Source organism: Salmo trutta, chromosome 8, assembly GCF_901001165.1.
Source record: "Salmo trutta chromosome 8, fSalTru1.1, whole genome shotgun sequence".
Taxonomy (NCBI): domain Eukaryota; kingdom Metazoa; phylum Chordata; class Actinopteri; order Salmoniformes; family Salmonidae; genus Salmo; species Salmo trutta.
Genome location: NC_042964.1, coordinates 47710497 through 47728137, shown reverse-complemented (window position 1 = coordinate 47728137; position 17641 = coordinate 47710497). Strand labels below are relative to the sequence as shown.

General features: G+C 41.8%; 1 protein-coding gene across 1 annotated transcript in view; it reads left to right on the top strand.

The window, feature by feature from the left end:
• The window catches only part of LOC115199130 (collagen alpha-1(VII) chain-like), an 85405-nt gene that overhangs the window by 38912 nt on the left and 28852 nt on the right, over positions 1–17641 (top strand). The window contains exons 23-48 of the mRNA XM_029761720.1: positions 825–968; positions 1472–1659; positions 2018–2095; positions 3157–3174; positions 3276–3302; positions 3511–3579; positions 5114–5194; positions 6042–6068; positions 6810–6854; positions 7118–7195; positions 7423–7518; positions 7862–7888; positions 8352–8405; positions 8805–8876; positions 9072–9131; positions 9247–9282; positions 9412–9456; positions 10154–10189; positions 10654–10698; positions 15582–15617; positions 15711–15746; positions 15864–15896; positions 16606–16677; positions 16948–17007; positions 17283–17318; positions 17436–17516. Of these exons, the coding sequence (XP_029617580.1) occupies positions 825–968; positions 1472–1659; positions 2018–2095; positions 3157–3174; positions 3276–3302; positions 3511–3579; positions 5114–5194; positions 6042–6068; positions 6810–6854; positions 7118–7195; positions 7423–7518; positions 7862–7888; positions 8352–8405; positions 8805–8876; positions 9072–9131; positions 9247–9282; positions 9412–9456; positions 10154–10189; positions 10654–10698; positions 15582–15617; positions 15711–15746; positions 15864–15896; positions 16606–16677; positions 16948–17007; positions 17283–17318; positions 17436–17516 (1580 nt within the window). The remainder of the gene's footprint in view (positions 1–824; positions 969–1471; positions 1660–2017; positions 2096–3156; positions 3175–3275; positions 3303–3510; positions 3580–5113; positions 5195–6041; positions 6069–6809; positions 6855–7117; positions 7196–7422; positions 7519–7861; positions 7889–8351; positions 8406–8804; positions 8877–9071; positions 9132–9246; positions 9283–9411; positions 9457–10153; positions 10190–10653; positions 10699–15581; positions 15618–15710; positions 15747–15863; positions 15897–16605; positions 16678–16947; positions 17008–17282; positions 17319–17435; positions 17517–17641) is intronic.

Here is a 17641-nt window from a genome sequence, read left to right as displayed (position 1 = left end):
CAGCAGCAAGCAGTTTAGGAGTTGCACTAGCAGGCCCCGGTGGCAATACATTTATAAAACCAAAAGCTTAACTTGACTTGGAAGAGTTCCAGTGTTGGATAGCCATAGTCAGCTACCACCTCATCCCTTTCTCTCTGTTTGAGCCGAGTGTTTGAGTAGGCTTAACTAGCTTGCTGCATTCAATGCTAGCTAAGTGAAAGTGAAAAAATAGATACCACGAAATATAGCTAGCTCTCTCTCTCACTTCTCCTTAATTTTGGATTCATTAGTTAAAAACTGTTCAGCTATTGTCTCTTTGAGTCAACTACTCACCATATGGTATGCACTGCAGTGCTAGCTAGCTGTAGTTTATGCTTTCAGTACTAGATTAATTCTCTGATCCTTTGATTGGGTGGACAACATGTCAGTTCATGCTGCAAGAGCTCTGGTAGGTTGGAGGACGTTCTCCGGAAGTTGTCATAATTACTGTGTAAGTCTATGGAAGGGGGTGAGAACCATGAACCTCCTAGGTTTTGTATTGAAGTCAATGTACCCAGAGGAGGACAGAATCTAGCAGTCTTCCGGCTACACCATGGTGCCACCCTACAGAATGCTGCTGAGGCTACTGTAGACCTTCATTGCAAAACAGTGTGTTTTAATAAATTATTTGGTGACGTGAATATATTTACTATAGTTTTATCTAAAAATAAGAACTTTTCACAATTTAAAAAAAAATGGAATTCTGTGAGGATGGTCCTCTCTTTCCTCCTCTGAGGAGCCTCCACTGGTGTGTGTGTGTACATATTGATAGTGATATTGCCAGTGAATGTATTGTTGTTCCACAGGGAAGGGGATGAGCTACGTTCTGAAGGAGCTGTTCCAGGAGTCTCTGGGGATGAGGCAGGAGGTGTCCCATGTCTTGGTGTTGCTGACAGACGGCCGGGCCGTGGACGATGTGGAGCAGCCCTCCAGGATCGCACAGGCTTATGGTCAGTTCAGATATCAGTGGTCATCCTCTACATACTGGGGGCCAAAGGTTGTGGCTAGATGGTAAACAGCTACGGACAGAAGTTACTTTTCATAGCAGGCCAGGAGTGCATTTTATCTAACCCTAACCCTTTTCCTAACCTTAACCTAATTATCCTAACCTGCTACGTTAATTCTCCTAACCTGCTACGAAAAGTAACTTCCGTTCGTAGCTGTATACCATCTAGTCAAAACCGTGGTCAATGTCTTGGGACATCTAAGGATTGTAGCTATTTTGTTCTTGTTGATTTGGAGCCATTGCTACTGACACGCAAGCTCCTGAAAACATCTCTTTAACACAGATGAATCTACACAGGCATATCTCGCCCGTCTTTGATACATGTAGTGATATCCAGTAACTGGTCTTTGTCAAAAGCCTTTGACTTTGCATATTGCTGAATATTGCTTTGTATAACATTATATCATGTATTTTCACGTTCTTCTCCGGTATTGACTCCACTCTCAGGTGTGAGTGTGCTGGCCATCGGGGTGGCCAATGCAGACATGGACGAGCTGAAGAAGATAGCGCATCCAGCCAGCTACCAGAACATCTTCTACGCCAGGGACTTTGATGACTTCTCCTCCATAGAGAGAGAGTTCATCAGCAACATCTGCAGCGAGGCGCTGCTCTCCGAGTTCAGACAACACGACGAGGTACAGAATACACACGTCTGAATGAAACTAATATATCATTTGAAATGAAAGGTACTACATCAGGACTTTTTGGAACAACGTGCTTGTTTTAAAACATTCTAGCTTGCTGATAATGTCTGCTCGATATGTCTCCTTAGCTGGGATCATAGTTAAATATGAAGTGTGGAATGTTGACAAGCAGCCAATTATGACAGAGATGTGAAACTCAGCTGTGTGTCGGAGTGGGCTGCTCTCGCCCTCCAGCTGGAATTAGAATGTTGTCGAGGTGAAATTATGATTTAATTAATAATGACCTATAGCCTCTGATTCAAGGTCATATAATAAGGTCAACATCAATGTGTTTGACCTCTATTATTAGTCTGCCCAGCTGGACACTCCAACTGATGACCCTGATGAGCTGACCAAACCCCAGGGCCCCTGCCCCGTACAGTGCAAGGTACGTCCTTCTCTTAGTCATCATCATCATTACTGTTATCATCAACATTACTATTATCATCATCACCATCATTGCCTTTTTCATTATTTGTGTCAGCATCACATATCCCAGTTTGTCCAATAGAAATCGAATATATACTACATATATGGTTTGTTTCCTCCCAGCAACCAATTCTGCTAATGACGTCCTTCCAACCAGTTCTGGCTATGACTTCATTCCAACCAGTTCTGGCAATGACTTCATTCCTATCAGTTCTGCTAATGACGTCATTCCAACCAGTTCTGGCAGTGACGTCATTCCGACCAGTTCTGGCAATGACGTCATTCCTATCAGTTCTGCTAATGATGTCATTCCGACCAGTTCTGGCAGTGACGTCATTCCGACCAGTTCTTGTAATGACGTCATTCCGACCAGTTCTTGTAATGACGTCATTCAGACCAGTTCTTGTAATGACGTCATTCAGACCAGTTCTTGTAATGACGTCATTCCGACCAGTTCTTGTAATGACGTCATTCAGACCAGTTCTTGTAATGACGTCATTCAGACCAGTTCTTGTAATGACGTCATTCCGACCAGTTCTTGTAATGATGTCATTCAGACCAGTTCTTGTAATGACGTCATTCAGACCAGTTCTTGTAATGACGTCATTCAGACCAGTTCTTGTAATGACGTCATTCCGACCAGTTCTTGTAATGATGTCATTCAGACCAGTTCTTGTAATGACGTCATTCAGACCAGTTCTTGTAATGATGTCATTCAGACCAGTTCTTGTAATGACGTCATTCAGACCAGTTCTTGTAATGACGTCATTCAGACCAGTTCTTGTAATGACGTCATTCAGACCAGTTCTTGTAATGACGTCATTCCGACCAGTTCTTGTAATGATGTCATTCAGACCAGTTCTTGTAATGACGTCATTCAGACCAGTTCTTGTAATGACGTCATTGCCCACTGGGCTCCTTCTTTAGCTGACCTTTGACCCACTGTCATTTGGAAACATGGACTGACCTTTATTTGATTAGTAGATTAATCTCTTTCTCCTTTCTGATTCACTTTCAAAGGGGCAGAAAGGTGAAAAGGTGAGTACAGTTATATTTAGTTACTTCTAACTTGGTGATTAAATTAGATATTTGGACTTTATGTTTACCTTATTTTCTTTTTCTCTGTCTGTCGTTCACAGGGAGATGGCTCTGGTAATGGTGGACTGGTATGTTCTACACCACAATTTAATTCATTAATTCATTAAGTCATTAATTTATCCATCCATTCATCCAGCCATTCATTCAGTCATTTATTCAGTCATTCATCTATTTATCAAGCCATCCATCCATTCATTGTCATTCATTCATTTATTTATGTATTTATTCATTCATTCATTCATCTGCCATAATTCCATGACATTTGTTTGATTACAGAGACTCCAGCAAAACACTGCGATGTTTGAGTCAATTGGCCTCAAGTCCAAAGGAGAGAAAGGAGAGAGAGTAAGTGGTAACTCTCATCATACATTGTCTATGTAGGCTATCATCTATACACACTGATACAGTAGAGTGCTGTGCCCTTGAGCAAGGCACTTAACCCCAACTGTTTGAAGATCACTGCCCTGCGGCTGGTCCTGTGCTGCTCCCAGCCGTGTGCGTGCGTTTGTGTTTGATTGTTTGTTTGTTTTTGATTTCTGTATAAATATAACCCCATAGCTGATGTTATGAAACATGAAAGGCACCGTACCATCAAAGTGGCAGCGTGGCAGATTTGATGATGACAGTTGACAGAATCGCTGCTCTATATTCTTCCGTAGCATCTGACAGTTAGGCATTCAACAATCTGTCTTCCAAGTTTCACTAAATATTTGTTTGGTCCTATAATTGTGTTTTAATAAGCCATTATATACACAGAAGATCTCTGCTAAACACAGTCAAGCTGTTTATATTTCTCTCTGTGATTGGCGATAACTTTGGAACAAAGTTGACTGGAAATAGAAAGATGCTAATGTCTGTAATTGAACAACCCACTGGGCACACACTGGTTGAATCAACGTTGTTTTCACATCATTTCAATGAAATGACGTTAAACCAACATGGAATAGATGTTGAACAGACGTCTGTGCCCAGTGGGAAGTGAAGGATAAAAAGATGTTTAAAATTCAACGCTAGACTGCATTACAGGCTACATAATGTAGGCCTAAATATTTCAATAATGTTTAACTACATGTCATGTTCAGTTAATGGAGTTCTATTTGTAAGCTACACTGTCTGTAATTGATATATATTTCATTATGTGTAAGAACATGTGTGCAATGATGTGCCAAGTGAATCTGTAATTGAGTGTAATTACTATAGGGTAAGCATTAGAATAAGCTGCCTCAATATTAGCAGCCATTAGGTGATAATATAGCTCTAGGAGCTGATCCATTGTCAGTATTATGAAATAATTCTAATGTTAAGGTAAGATTTTAATGGAGAAATCTGATCCGAGAGCAGTGCTGCCTTTAACTCCATCCTATCAGTATCGACACATGCTCCAACGATGCACTTAGCGAGTGTTTTTTCTGCGTGGTGTTTTGGGAAACGCATGTTAAACCAATGGCCTTTGTAGGAAAGATGCATCGTTAAAACATGGGAAGCCTACATTCCATTGCTTTCGGGAAACCGGCCCAGGACAGCACACCTTCCACCTCCACTCAGCTTAGCGCCAGGCGTAGCAAATCAACAACAATACAATGATCCTATTGATCTCAGTGTGTCCTCAGTGTTCATTGATACTGGACTTCACATAGAAACAGAGATCAAATGTTATATTTGGGTCAGTACTCCTTTTTCAATCTTTCTTGGTTGTGTAATGTGTTTTTGTGTGATAAATATTTGTATTGTTTTTCTCAGTGACATATGACTTGAAGGTGTGTAGTAGAACAATGATAGCAGTATCAAAACAGATAAAGAAGCCAAACAGAAAAGAAAAAGGGAAACAAATCTGTCTAGTGTATTTTTTGGCACAGACTGTATTTTTTTCATTTAACAGGGACTTCCTGGAACAGATGGTGTCCCCGGGTTGCCAGGACGACCAGGACGAACCGGACCCCCAGGTTCAGCCGGACAACGGGTAAATCTAACAAAGAAAGAAACAGTCTTATTCTACTCTGAGTGTACAAAACATTAGGAACACCTTCCTAATATTGAGTTGCACCCCCTTTTGCCATCAGAACAGACTCAATTTGTCAGGGAATGGACTCGACAAGGTGTCAAAAGCGTTCCACAGGGATGCTTGCCCATGCTGACTCCAATGCTTCTCACAGTTGTCTCAAGTTGGCTGGATGTCTTTTGTGTGGTGGACCATTCTTGATACACACAGGAAACTGTTGAGCGTGAAAAACCCAGCAGCGTTGCAGTTCTTGACAGTTTCAAACCGGTGCGCCTGGCACCTACAACAACACCCCGTTCAAAGGCATTTAAATCTTTTGTCTTGCCCATTCACCCTCTGAATGGCACACATACACAATCCATGTCTCAATTGTCTCAAGGCTTAAAAATCCTTCTTTAACCTGTCTCCTCCCCTTCATCTACACTGATTGAAGTGGATTTAACAAGTGACATCAATAAGGGATCATAGATTAACCTGGATTTACTTGGTTAGTCTATGTCATGGAAAGAGCAGGTTCTTAATGTTTTGTACAGTCAGTGTATAGGGCTGATGTAAAAATTGTCCTGTTTTAACGATGTATTGGACTGTTATGCACCATTACTGTGTGTGTGTGTGATTTATATTTTTTTAAGGTGCTTCTGTGTGCCTGACACCACAAATTAAAGTTATTCTAGGAATTAAGCTTAAGCTTTCCAGTGTGCAAAACTGGTTGAAATGACAGTTTTGCTCACAGCTTATTAATTACATTTGAACTTATGCCACTTATGTAAATGAGATGTTTCTAATGGCAGTTTTCTCTCTGTTTCAGGGTTTAGAAGGTGTTCCAGGTGATCTGGTATGTTCAATGTGCTTATGGAGGCAATGTTTATTAGTGTCTAATAGTGTACCCATAAGCTCAAACTCTATTCCCAAGTTGGTGCACTACTTTTAACCAGGGCCTATAGAGCTCTGGTCAACAGTAATGCACTACAGTATATAGGGAATAGGGTGCTTTTTAGGATGCAGACCCTAGGTCTTGTACTTCAGAATGACTCATAAGACCATTAATGCCTGTGTCTCTGTTTTCAACTTGTTCTCTACAACTCTTTCCACTTTTAATCCTTCATAATAAAGAAATGTTGTTACTAATCATAGATGCCATGCACTTTGAGTGACAGTTTGCCATAATACTATGATTATGTTGACTCCTGTGGGCATATGAAATTACATTTCTCAGTATTATTTCCTTCTTGCTAGTTTACAGCTATAGCTTAAACTGTTGAATCCGTCGTCTCCAGTTTTCTGAGATGTTTCCCTCAAGGCCTCAAAGTTTGTGGGGGTTGAATTGGTTCCATAACGGTGAAACTATAGTTTATTTCTGACACCATGCAATATTAAAATAGCTAGCTTTGGTGAGCAATGAACAAGTGTGTGTTCATTCAGCCATCTTTATTCAAAACTTTATTTCCCGTGGCTTCAGGTGGCGACCTAATCATGTCATTACAGTCATCCTTTTATGATTTCCTGTCAGGTGATCTAGTGTGTCATTGTGAACGCTGTCATGTTCCGATTTTAATGTTATTTTCTGTAATCACAGGGGCCTCCTGGTATCACTGGTCCAAAAGGCCAGAGAGGAGAGAGGGTAAGTCCAACCGCACAACAACAACATGGGTCTAGAAGCAAGTACATGTTATAAGAAATGTTAGGATTATCTGTGCAATATAAAATGTAATGCTAACCAATAGGGTCAAGTGATTAAAGCGTTAAGTTTGAACTCTACCTATAGACCTCTCTGCCTTCATGCCAAACCCTTTGTCGCTCTCTTTTTATCTTAGAATTTTAGATAATCATACCATGAGTTCACTACAAGGTGATATTATGTGACCTTTGACCTCTCTCTGCCAGGGGGAGCCTGGGTATGTCATAGGGGGCATAGGAGACGGCCATTATGCTCCTGGACGAAAGGGAGAGCCTGGATCATCAGTGAGTATTCACAACACAGACCCTAAAACAACTTTGTTTTATAAAGGGTTAATAACGGCCTTATAAAGGGTTATACATGTTTCATAAAGGGTTTGGAAATTGTATTACCTGAAATAACTTGTTTTGTTCGTTCAACATCATAAATAATTGATACTACATGCTTCCTCTGAATAAGAAATACAAATGACATGACTGTTGTTTAATGTCCTATCCTGCTCGGTTAAAAGGGACCCCAAGGGGCTCCGGGTGTACCAGGGGTCTCTGGACCCTCAGGCCTGCCTGGACAGTCAGGTTCACCTGGGTCCTCAGGGATATCTGTTAAGGTAAGACAGATAGATAGTGCGGGTAGATCTTACATACTATTATTATTTTATCGCATAATAATAATCCTTCAACAGGACTGTGACCCCATTTTGAGTTTACTGTATGTCGTGTGTGTTGATGTGTCATTCAAAAATACATGCTACAAGTATCATGTTGTCAGCACACAATGGAAATAATATTGGGGATAAAATACATCCCTGAGGGACTCTGTTGTAACCAGTTCATATGATAAAATGTCTTTCACATTGACCTTCTGTGGCCGGTCACTTAACAATCTTAAATGATATGGGCTTCACAACATTGATTGATTTTATGTGTTTATGTTCTATTCTTCCCTTGCAGGGGGAACATGGGGAGGCAGGTGCTAAAGTGAGTGGGTGGTTCCTTTCTCCTTTCTTTTCTTCAACAATATAGTTACTGCTTTGGGTCAAGGGAAGATGGCGCTTGCTAAGTCAATGGAATTCACCTAAATTGGAATGAAAAACTGGCACGGTGTTGATATGAATAAAACAACGCTGCCAGGATTATGAATTAGTTTTATCGATCGCATTTTAAACACACATTTTGGGCTTTGCTGATGATTCTACAAATTGGTGTTGATTTTTCAAAACTAGTATTGGGTCATGTATTTCGTTTGCCAGGGCTACTTTGAAAAAGAGCTTCCTGTCTCGACAGGACTCACCTGGATAAATACAAAAGAAATGAATACAAGTCATTCATGTTACATCTATGTTTAATATTGCCCAATACTTCATAACCCCTAATTTAACCTCTTTTCCTTGCTAGTATGTTATTAATTAAATAACATTAGTGTTTTGTGATGTTTTGAAAGGGTTTGCGTGGGAAAGCAGGGGCCAAAGGAGACAAAGGAGATCATGGTAAAGATGTAAGTGTTTAGTTTCTGTTATGCAGCGAGCAGCCTAGCGATTAGAGTGTTGGGCCAGTAACTGAAAGGTCGCTAGTTTGAATTCCAAAACCGGCAAGGTGAAAAATCTGTCAATGTGATCTTGAGCAAGGCACTTAACCCTAATTGCTCCAGGGATGCCATTGATAATTTCAGACACTGGCCGTGAAACAACTCTCCGATGGTGTCTCAGGGAGAGTTGGGATAAGCAAAAAAACACTTTCTGAAATAAGACAAATATAAGCACCCACCAAATTATGATTATTTATTATGCTCAGTTTGTGTTAAACTATAATACCACATTGCTATTTCTAAGTATTGGCTTTTAGTTCATGTGTTGTTCCATCTTTCTTAATTTCCTTGTTGTCTGTCTCAAACCAGGGCCAGGCAGGGTTACCTGGTCCCATTGGAATTGATGGTGTTCCAGGCTTCCCAGGTCAAAAGGGATATAAGGTAAGAGTGTCCTTCATCAAGAAGTTACAATATACCTGAAGGGACATTATCTTGTGGTTTCCTCTGTATATTTGAATGAAGCCACAGCGAATATCATATTTGAATACTATCCGTTTACGTGGGTATCATACTGCATGTTGATCTAATTACGGATATGATAGGATTCTGATTGGTGATTTGTGCTGTTCTTCCCAGGGAGAGGAGGGGATCGGGGTTCCCGGTGTTCAGGGCCCTCGTGGAGAGCCAGGGGAGAAGGTACAAACAGTTCATACATGGACTCATCAACATGAAGTGTGTGTATTGCGTCACCTGAATTATGTAGTTTGTTAGTCACGTATTAGCTAATCATTGGTTTAACTTTGTCTTGCAGGGAAATATAGGCCTATCAGGACCTGAGGGACTAAAGGTACTTTATTTATGTTAACACTTTGATTTGAAGCTGAAACAACATAGGAATTCTGCGAACCCGTTGGACTGCAGTATGGACCTAGTCATTCACACCATTGAAGTATCATCTTTGTTCTGCCTTTCTAAGGGAGAGGCTGGTGTTCAAGGGATACAAGGGGTTGTCGGACCACGGGTATGCATCAACTTTTTATTTGTTTATATTGAATACATTATCATGTACTTTATTTACAGACTTTCATAATTAAATTATTCCGTCTGGATGGTTTCTTTCCAGTGGTGTAAAGTACTTAAGATAAAAATACTTTAAAGTACTACTTAAGTAGTTTTTTGGGGTATCTGTACTTTACAATTTATTGTAAATTTATTGTATTTTTGACAACTTTTACTTTTACTTCACTACATTCCTAAGGAAAATGATGTACTTTTTACTCCATACATTTCCCTGACACCCAAAAGTACTCGGTACATTTTGAATCTTTGGAGGACAAAAAAATTATACAATTCGCACACTTATCAAGAGAACATCCCTTGTCGTCCCTACTGCCTCTGATCTGGCGGACTCACTAAACACAAATGCTTTGTTTTTAAATGATGTCTGAGTGTTGGAATGTGACCTTGGCTATCCGTAAATGAATAAACAAGACAATTGTGCCGTCTGGTTTGCTTAAAATAAGGAATGTTCCATTATCCGTATTTTTACTTTTGAAACTTAAGCATATTTAAAACCAAACACTTTTAGACTTTTACTCAAGTAGTATTTTACTGGGTGACTTTCACTTTTACTTGAGTCATTCTATTAAGGTATCTTTACTTTTAATCAAGTATGATGTTTGAGTACTTTTTCCACCATTGTTTCTCTCCTCCTTTAGGGGAAGAAGGGAGTGAAAGGCATCCAAGGGGATAAGGTCAGTTAAATCCACACTGATTTGCTCTACCGCTCATTACGCCGCCTCATATTGAAATATTCTCTGCATAATTAATGAGTGGTGTTTCATCAGCTGATTAAATGAGAAAATCTATTTATTTCAGCTCCAGGTCAATCGCTGGGCTGTGTATGGCTTAGAATGTGATCAGCTCCCAGATCCATTATTAAAGGGCTGTGTGTGTGTGTGTGTGTGTGTGTGTGTGTGTGTGTGTGTGTGTGTGTGTGTGTGTGTGTGTGCGTGTGCGTGCCCGCGCGCCCATGCATCTGTTTGCGTTCGCCAGTCCGAGCACAAGCCAATGAAGTGCAAGTCCCCACCTCATAACAGTTACCATATCTCCTGCTACGATAGTATGTTTTTACTCTACAGTCATGTGTGTGAGTAGCTCATCAGATAATGATCATGGTGATAATGTGGTGGTAATGTTATGGTTTTGTCTCCTACAGGGCGATCGAGGAGAGGTGGGGCCTATGGGAACACAGGGAGTGACAGTGAGTATAACCAGCCATTACAGAATCAATCATTACCACACTACCAAACCTGGGCTGTGTTCATTTGGGCATGCAGAAACAGAAAACGAAAATGTGCGTTTCTTACTGGACAAGTCCGGGTTGTCCCTCTCCGTTTCAGTTTTTCTTCCATTTGATGCCTATTGAAGACATCCTCGAGTCTCCTGACTTACAGTCTGTAGGGCTTTTCAGACTGTCTTCCTCTATGGCTTACCATCCTTTAACAAATCCTCTGGTTACAAATCTGCTCTCTTTATCCTTCAAATCGCTTGTGTTGTAACTTTTCACTGAGAAAGTTTGCAACTAGTTAGGTGAACCCACTTCCCCTTCCCTCGTCACTGCCCTCTCCCTCCACATATTATCTGTGTGAAGGAGTGTGTCTACCTTAGGGAAATGAACCCAGCTGATTAGATTGAAGTGGGCAGCCATCCTCCTCCCACCTCCAACCTGTCCAGCCATGGGCTACATCGGCCCGCTAATAGACGACTAGTAAAGGCCCAGTGCACTACTTTTATTATTATTATTAATATGTTTTTTAATTCAGATTTTTCAGGGGGTGATGCAGAACCCTCAGCACCCCTACCTCCCACGGCCATGGGTGTGTCAGAACTAATGATCTATCTGAGAAGGTCTTGCATCACTGAGCTTTAATTCAACCTTCATTTAATTGCAACGTGCATAATGAATACAGGAGGATTATCTCAAATCATCATCCTAGTTATGGCCTTCTGAGTTCCATTATACAGTGCCTTCTGAGGTCTATTATACGGTGCCTTCAGAAAGTATTCAGACTCCTTCACTTTATACACATTTTGTTACGTTACAGCCTTATTCTAAAATTGATTAAATCGTCTTTTCCCTCATCAATCTACACACAATACCCCATAATGACAAAGCTAATTTATTTATTTAAAATATATATATATATACACTGCTCAAAAAAATAAAGGGAACACTTAAACAACACAATGTAACTCCAAGTCAATCACACTTCTGTGAAATCAAACTGTCCACTTAGGAAGCAACACTGATTGACAATACACTTCACATGCTGTTGTGCAAATGGAATAGACAACAGGTGGAAATTATAGGCAATTAGCAAGACACCCCCAATAAAGGAGTGGTTCGGCAGGTGGTGACCACAGACCACTTTTCAGTTCTTATGCTTCCTGGCTGATGTTTTGGTCACTTTTGAATGCTGGCGGTGCTTTCACTCTAGTGGTAGCATGAGACGGAGTCTACAACCCAAACAAGTGGCTCAGGTAGTGCAGCTCATCCAGGATGGCACATCAATGCGAGCTGTGGCAAGAAGGTTTGCTGTGTCTGTCAGCGTAGTGTCCAGAGCATGGAGGCGCTACCAGGAGACAGGCCAGTACATCAGGAGACGTGGAGGAGGCCGTAGGAGGGCAACAACCCAGCAGCAGGACCGCTACCTCCGCCTTTGTGCAAGGAGGAGCAGGAGAAGCACTGCCAGAGCCCTGCAAAATGACCTCCAGCAGGCCACAAATGTGCATGTGTCTGCTCAAATGGTCAGAATCAGACTCCATGAGGGTGGTATGAGGGCCCGACGTCCACAGGTGGGGGTTGTGCTTACAGCCCAACACCGTGGAGGACATTTGGCATTTGCCAGAGAACACCAAGATTGGCAAATTTGCCACTGGCGCCCTGTGCTCTTCACAGATGAAGCAGGTTCACACTGAGCACATGTGACAGACGTGACGGAGTCTGGAGACGCCGTGGAGAATGTTCTGCTGCCTGCAACATCCTCCAGCATGACCGGTTTGGCGGTGGGTCAGTCATGGTGTGGGGTGGCATTTCTTTGGGGGGCCGCACAGCCCTCCATGTGCTCGCCAGAGGTAGCCTGACTGCCATTAGGTACCGAGATGAGATCCTCAGACCCCTTGTGAGACCATTTGCTGGTGTGGTTGGCCCTGGGTTCCACCTAATGCAAGACAATGCTAGACCTCATGTGGCTGGAGTGTGTCAGCAGTTCCTGCAAGAGGAAGGCATTGATGCTATGGACTGGCCCGCCCGTTCCCCAGACCTGAATCCCATTGAGCACATCTGGGACATCATGTCTCGCTCCATCCATCAACGCCACGTTGCACCACAGACTGTCCAGGAGTTGGCGGATGCTTTAGTCCAGGTCTGGGAGGAGATCCCTCAGGAGACCATCCGCCACCTCATCAGGAGCATGCCCAGGCGTTGTAGGGAGGTCATACAGGCACGTGGAGGCCACACACACTACTGAGCCTCATTTTGACTTGTTTTAAGGACATTATATCAAAGTTGGATCAGCCTGTAGTGTGGTTTTCCACTTTAATTTTGAGTGTGACTCCAAATCCAGACCTCCATGGGTTGATAAATTGGATTTCCATTGATTATTTTTGTGTGATTTTGTTGTCAGCACATTCAACTATGTAAAGAAAAAAGTATTTAATAAGATTATTTCATTCATTCAGATCTAGGATTTGTTATTTTAGTGTTCCCTTTATTTTTGAGCAGTATATATATAACATTTACGTAAGGATTCAGACCCTTTACTCAGTACTTTGTTGACGCACCTTTGGCAGTGATTACAGCCTTGAGTCTTCTTGGGTATGACACTACATGCATGGCACACCTGTATTTGGGGAGTTTCTCCCATTTTTCTCCACAGATCCTCTCAAGCTCAGTCAGGTTGAATGGGAAGTGTTGCAGCACATCTATTTTCAGGTCTCTCCAGAATTGTTTGATTGGGTTCAAGTCCGGGCTCTGGCTCGGCCACTCAAGGACATTCAGAGACTTGTCTCGAAACCACTCCTGCGTTGCCTTGGCTGTGTGCTTAGGGTCATTGTCCTGTTGGAAGGTGACCCTTCGCCACTGTCTGAGGTCCTGAGCGCTCTGGAGCAGGTTTTCATCAAGGATCTCTCGGTACTTCGCTCCGTTCATCTTTGCCTCAATCATGACTGGTCTCCCAGTCCCTGCCGCTGAAAAACATCCCCACAGCATGATGCTGCCACCACCATGCTTCACCGTAGGGATGGTGTCAGGTTTCCTCCAGACGTGACGCTTGGCATTCAGGCCAAAGAGTTGAATTTTGGTTTCATCAGACCAGAGAATCTTGTTTCTCATGGTCTGAGAGTCTTTAGGTGCCTTTTGACAAAACTGAGAAGTGTCTTTGTCTGGCCACTCTACCATAAAGGCCTGATTGGTGGAGTGCTGCAGTGATGGTTGTCCTTCTGGAAGGTTCTCCCATCTCCACAGAGGAACTCTAGAGCTCTGTCAGAGTGACCATCGGGTTCTTGGTCACCTCCCTGACCAAGGCCCTTCTCCCCTGATTGCTCAGTTTGGCCGGGCGGCCAGCTCTAGGAAGATTCTTGGTGGTTCCAAACTTCTTCCATTTAAGAATGATGGAGGCCACTGTGTTCTTGGGGACCTTCAATGCTTTAGACATTTTTTGGTACCCTTCCCCAGATCTGTGCCTCGACACAATCCTGTCTCGGAGCTCTGCAGACAATTCCTTTGACCTCATGGCTTAGTTTTTGCTCTGACATGCACTGTTAACTATGGGACCTTATATAGACAGGTGTGTGTCTTTCGAAATCATGTCCAATCAGTAAAATGTACCACAGGTGGACTCCAATCAAGTTGTAGATACATCTCAAGGATGATCAATCCAAACAGGATGCACCTGAGCTCAATTTCAAGTCTCATTTCTGAATACCTATGTAAATAAGGTATTTTTTATATATTTTTTTAGACATTTGCAAAAAATTCTAAAAACCTGTCTTCGGTTTGTCATTATGGGGTATTATGTGTAGATTGCTGAGGATTTTTATTTTATATAATCCATTTTAGAATAAGTGTAACGGTTGTCGTCGGGAATGGAGGGCCAAAACGCAGCAGGAATGTGGATGCTCATCTTGTATTTATTTTAAATAAAGTGAACACCAAAATAACAAAAACGAAGAACTCACGAACAACAAAACAGTCTTGTCATGCTCACACACGCAAAACAAGAAACAATCTCCCACAACACCAAACCAAACAATTACCCATATATAGGACTCTCAATCAGAGGCAACGAGAAAGCATCTGCCTCCAATTGAGAGTCCAACCCCCCATCAACCTAAACATAGAAATACAACAAACCAGAAAGAACATAGACCAAAACCCGGAAATAATAAATCAAACACCCTACTACATACACCACCACCCCGAAACACATAAACAAAATACCCTCTGCCACGTCCTGACCAAACTACAATAGCAAATAACCCTTATACTGGTCAGGACGTGACAATAAGGTTGTAACGTAACAAAATGTGGAAAAAGTGAAGGGGTCTGAATACTTTTCAAAGGCACTGTTTATGTTTGGAAAGGTATGAATAATTTCAGTCAAGCATTTGTTCCAATGGCTGATATTGACTCAAATTAATATTTTTTATATCATTTGGCCAATTAACACTGTAACCCATAACAAATTAATAAGAATGTTATTGTTTTTCATTTGTTATGACCTTGTTATGACCCGTATGTTATGAGTAGGACTATGTGTTCTTAGCTATCATGTCATTTGATCTAGATTTATTTTAAGCCTTTTCCAGAAATTAGAATTACACCAACAATGAAAGCAATTGTCTGAGGATGGTGCTGGACCAATTGATATAAAAAGAAAATGGGACAGTTTCATGAAAAAGCTTTAAAATAAAAGTTCAAATCCAGGTCATGTGACGTGATTAACCAAAACACAGGGCCCTAGTTATGAGATTTGATGACCTTATTTGGCAAGATATATTTATTTTCTGTATAATAAGCTCAGGTAAGTTTGCTATGTGTATTGTTCAGCATATGAATAGATATGTTGTCCTCCGCTCTCTCAGGGCTTTGCGGGGGCTCTTGGCCAGAAGGGTGACGAGGTGAGTATTCATGGAGTGTGAGTGTGAGTGTGAGTGTTAGTGTGTGTGAGAGAGAGAGCGAGAGAGAGGTAAGCCTTTGGTCTCACTCCACAGGGACAGAGAGGAGTTCCTGGTGACCCAGCCAAAGGGGTAATGTTACAATATCAAATAATTCTTCCTGACTGTACTTACCTAGCTACATGTTTTATACACAGTACTATCATATCCTGCATAATATTATGCTTCCTCTCCGTTTCATCACAACAGATCATTGGTCCCACAGGAAAGAAGGGTACCAGGGTAAGTGACTTATTATTGCTTGTTTATGTATTTTTAGGTAAAACCTGCAATAATAACCCTAAAGTGCCATAACCACACAAGATAGCCCTCTGGTGTTACTTTAATATACAAGTCAGTGATGCTCATTAATGGCATCTGCATTGCAACAAACTCTAAGCCATCATATCCTAACAGTTAAAGTGCTGTTAATTGGTGGTGGGAGTATTCTCTCACAACAAGGACCAAATCCCCAGGCCTGCCTGTTAGCAAACACAACACAATTACATTTGTGCTTAGTGGCCACTGCACTGGGGACTCATGGATTACCCATGCTACACCACAGAGATAGCTATTTCCTCTTTAGATGTAGTCGTCCAAGATGTATTGTTAAAACTTTAAGGAGGGGATCTTCAGATCACGTCAAAGGCCCCCTTGGTTGCTAAGCTGCTTATGATTGTTGTACTGAAAGTGGTTGTAGTGTTTATTGATTGGTCTGTGTGTGTAACTGTCTGTGTTGTGTTTATTGATTGGCCTGTGTGTCTGTGACTGTCTGTGTTGTGTTTATTGATTGGCCTGTGTGTCTGTGTTGTGTTTATTGAATGGCCTGTGTGTCTGTGTTGTGTTTATTTATTGGCCTGTGTATGTGTGTGTGTGTGTGACTGTCTGTGTTGTGTTTATTTATTGGCCTGTGTATGTGTGTGTGTGTGACTGTCTGTGTTGTGTTACTCAGGGTGACATTGGGCCCGTCGGTCCGACTGGACCCCAGGGAGTAAAGGGGGTCCAAGGAGTCAAAGGAGAAAAGGTAAACCACACAGAATAGTGTCATCCATCTTGCCATTACCTCAGGTTCCTCCATAACCCATTTCCTACCCTGAGATTCACCCCTACCCAGCAGACAAAACAATCACATGGTAGGTATAACAATCACATGGTCGACACAACAAATATATGGTCAACATAACAATCACATGGTCGATACAACAAACACATATAACATATTTTTGTGTTGTGACGGCCGGATAGAGAAAAAATGGTGTTGCGTGTGTGTGGTCTGTCTGTTGGGTTTCTACAGGGTAATCCTGGGTTCGGAATTCCTGGACAGCAGGGACCAAAGGGAGAAAACGGTGAAAGGGTGAGTGCTTTACTACCGGTGTGTGTCATTGGTCAGATGACCTGACGAAGATCCAACTCGGATCGAAACGTTGTCTTTTTTGTTCGTCTGATTATATCACCATGGGAGCATAACTGTTCCGGACATTTCCTTTTCTTTGATACGATCTTCTGTCCTGCACCTGATAAGTTAGATATTAATTAATATTTTTCTATTTTTTCTATTGGTCAGATACTCCATGAGTCATGATACTCTAGCACAGACTGACATGTTTTTTGGTTTCCTCCACCTTACAGGGAAATGTTGGCTTGTCTGGGAAACCTGGACCCAAGGTAAATAACTTCTCTCAATCCACTTTACATGCTATCAATGTCCTTACATTGTAGGGACATTTTAGAGATATTCAAATGAAACATACATGCAGCGTGTCAGTGATTCCATCTTTACAGGGGCATGATGGCTCTAAAGGGGCAGGGGGAACTGTTGGGGTCCCCGGGAATCCTGGAGCACCAGGACTAAGAGGTAAAGATGTAAGTAAATCATGACTGGCTGTTATTGCAATGACATGTGTGTTGTGTGTGAGAGAGATAAATTGCCTGTTCACATTATATTGGAAAATAGGATCAATACATTCACATTGTTCTTCAAACAGTCA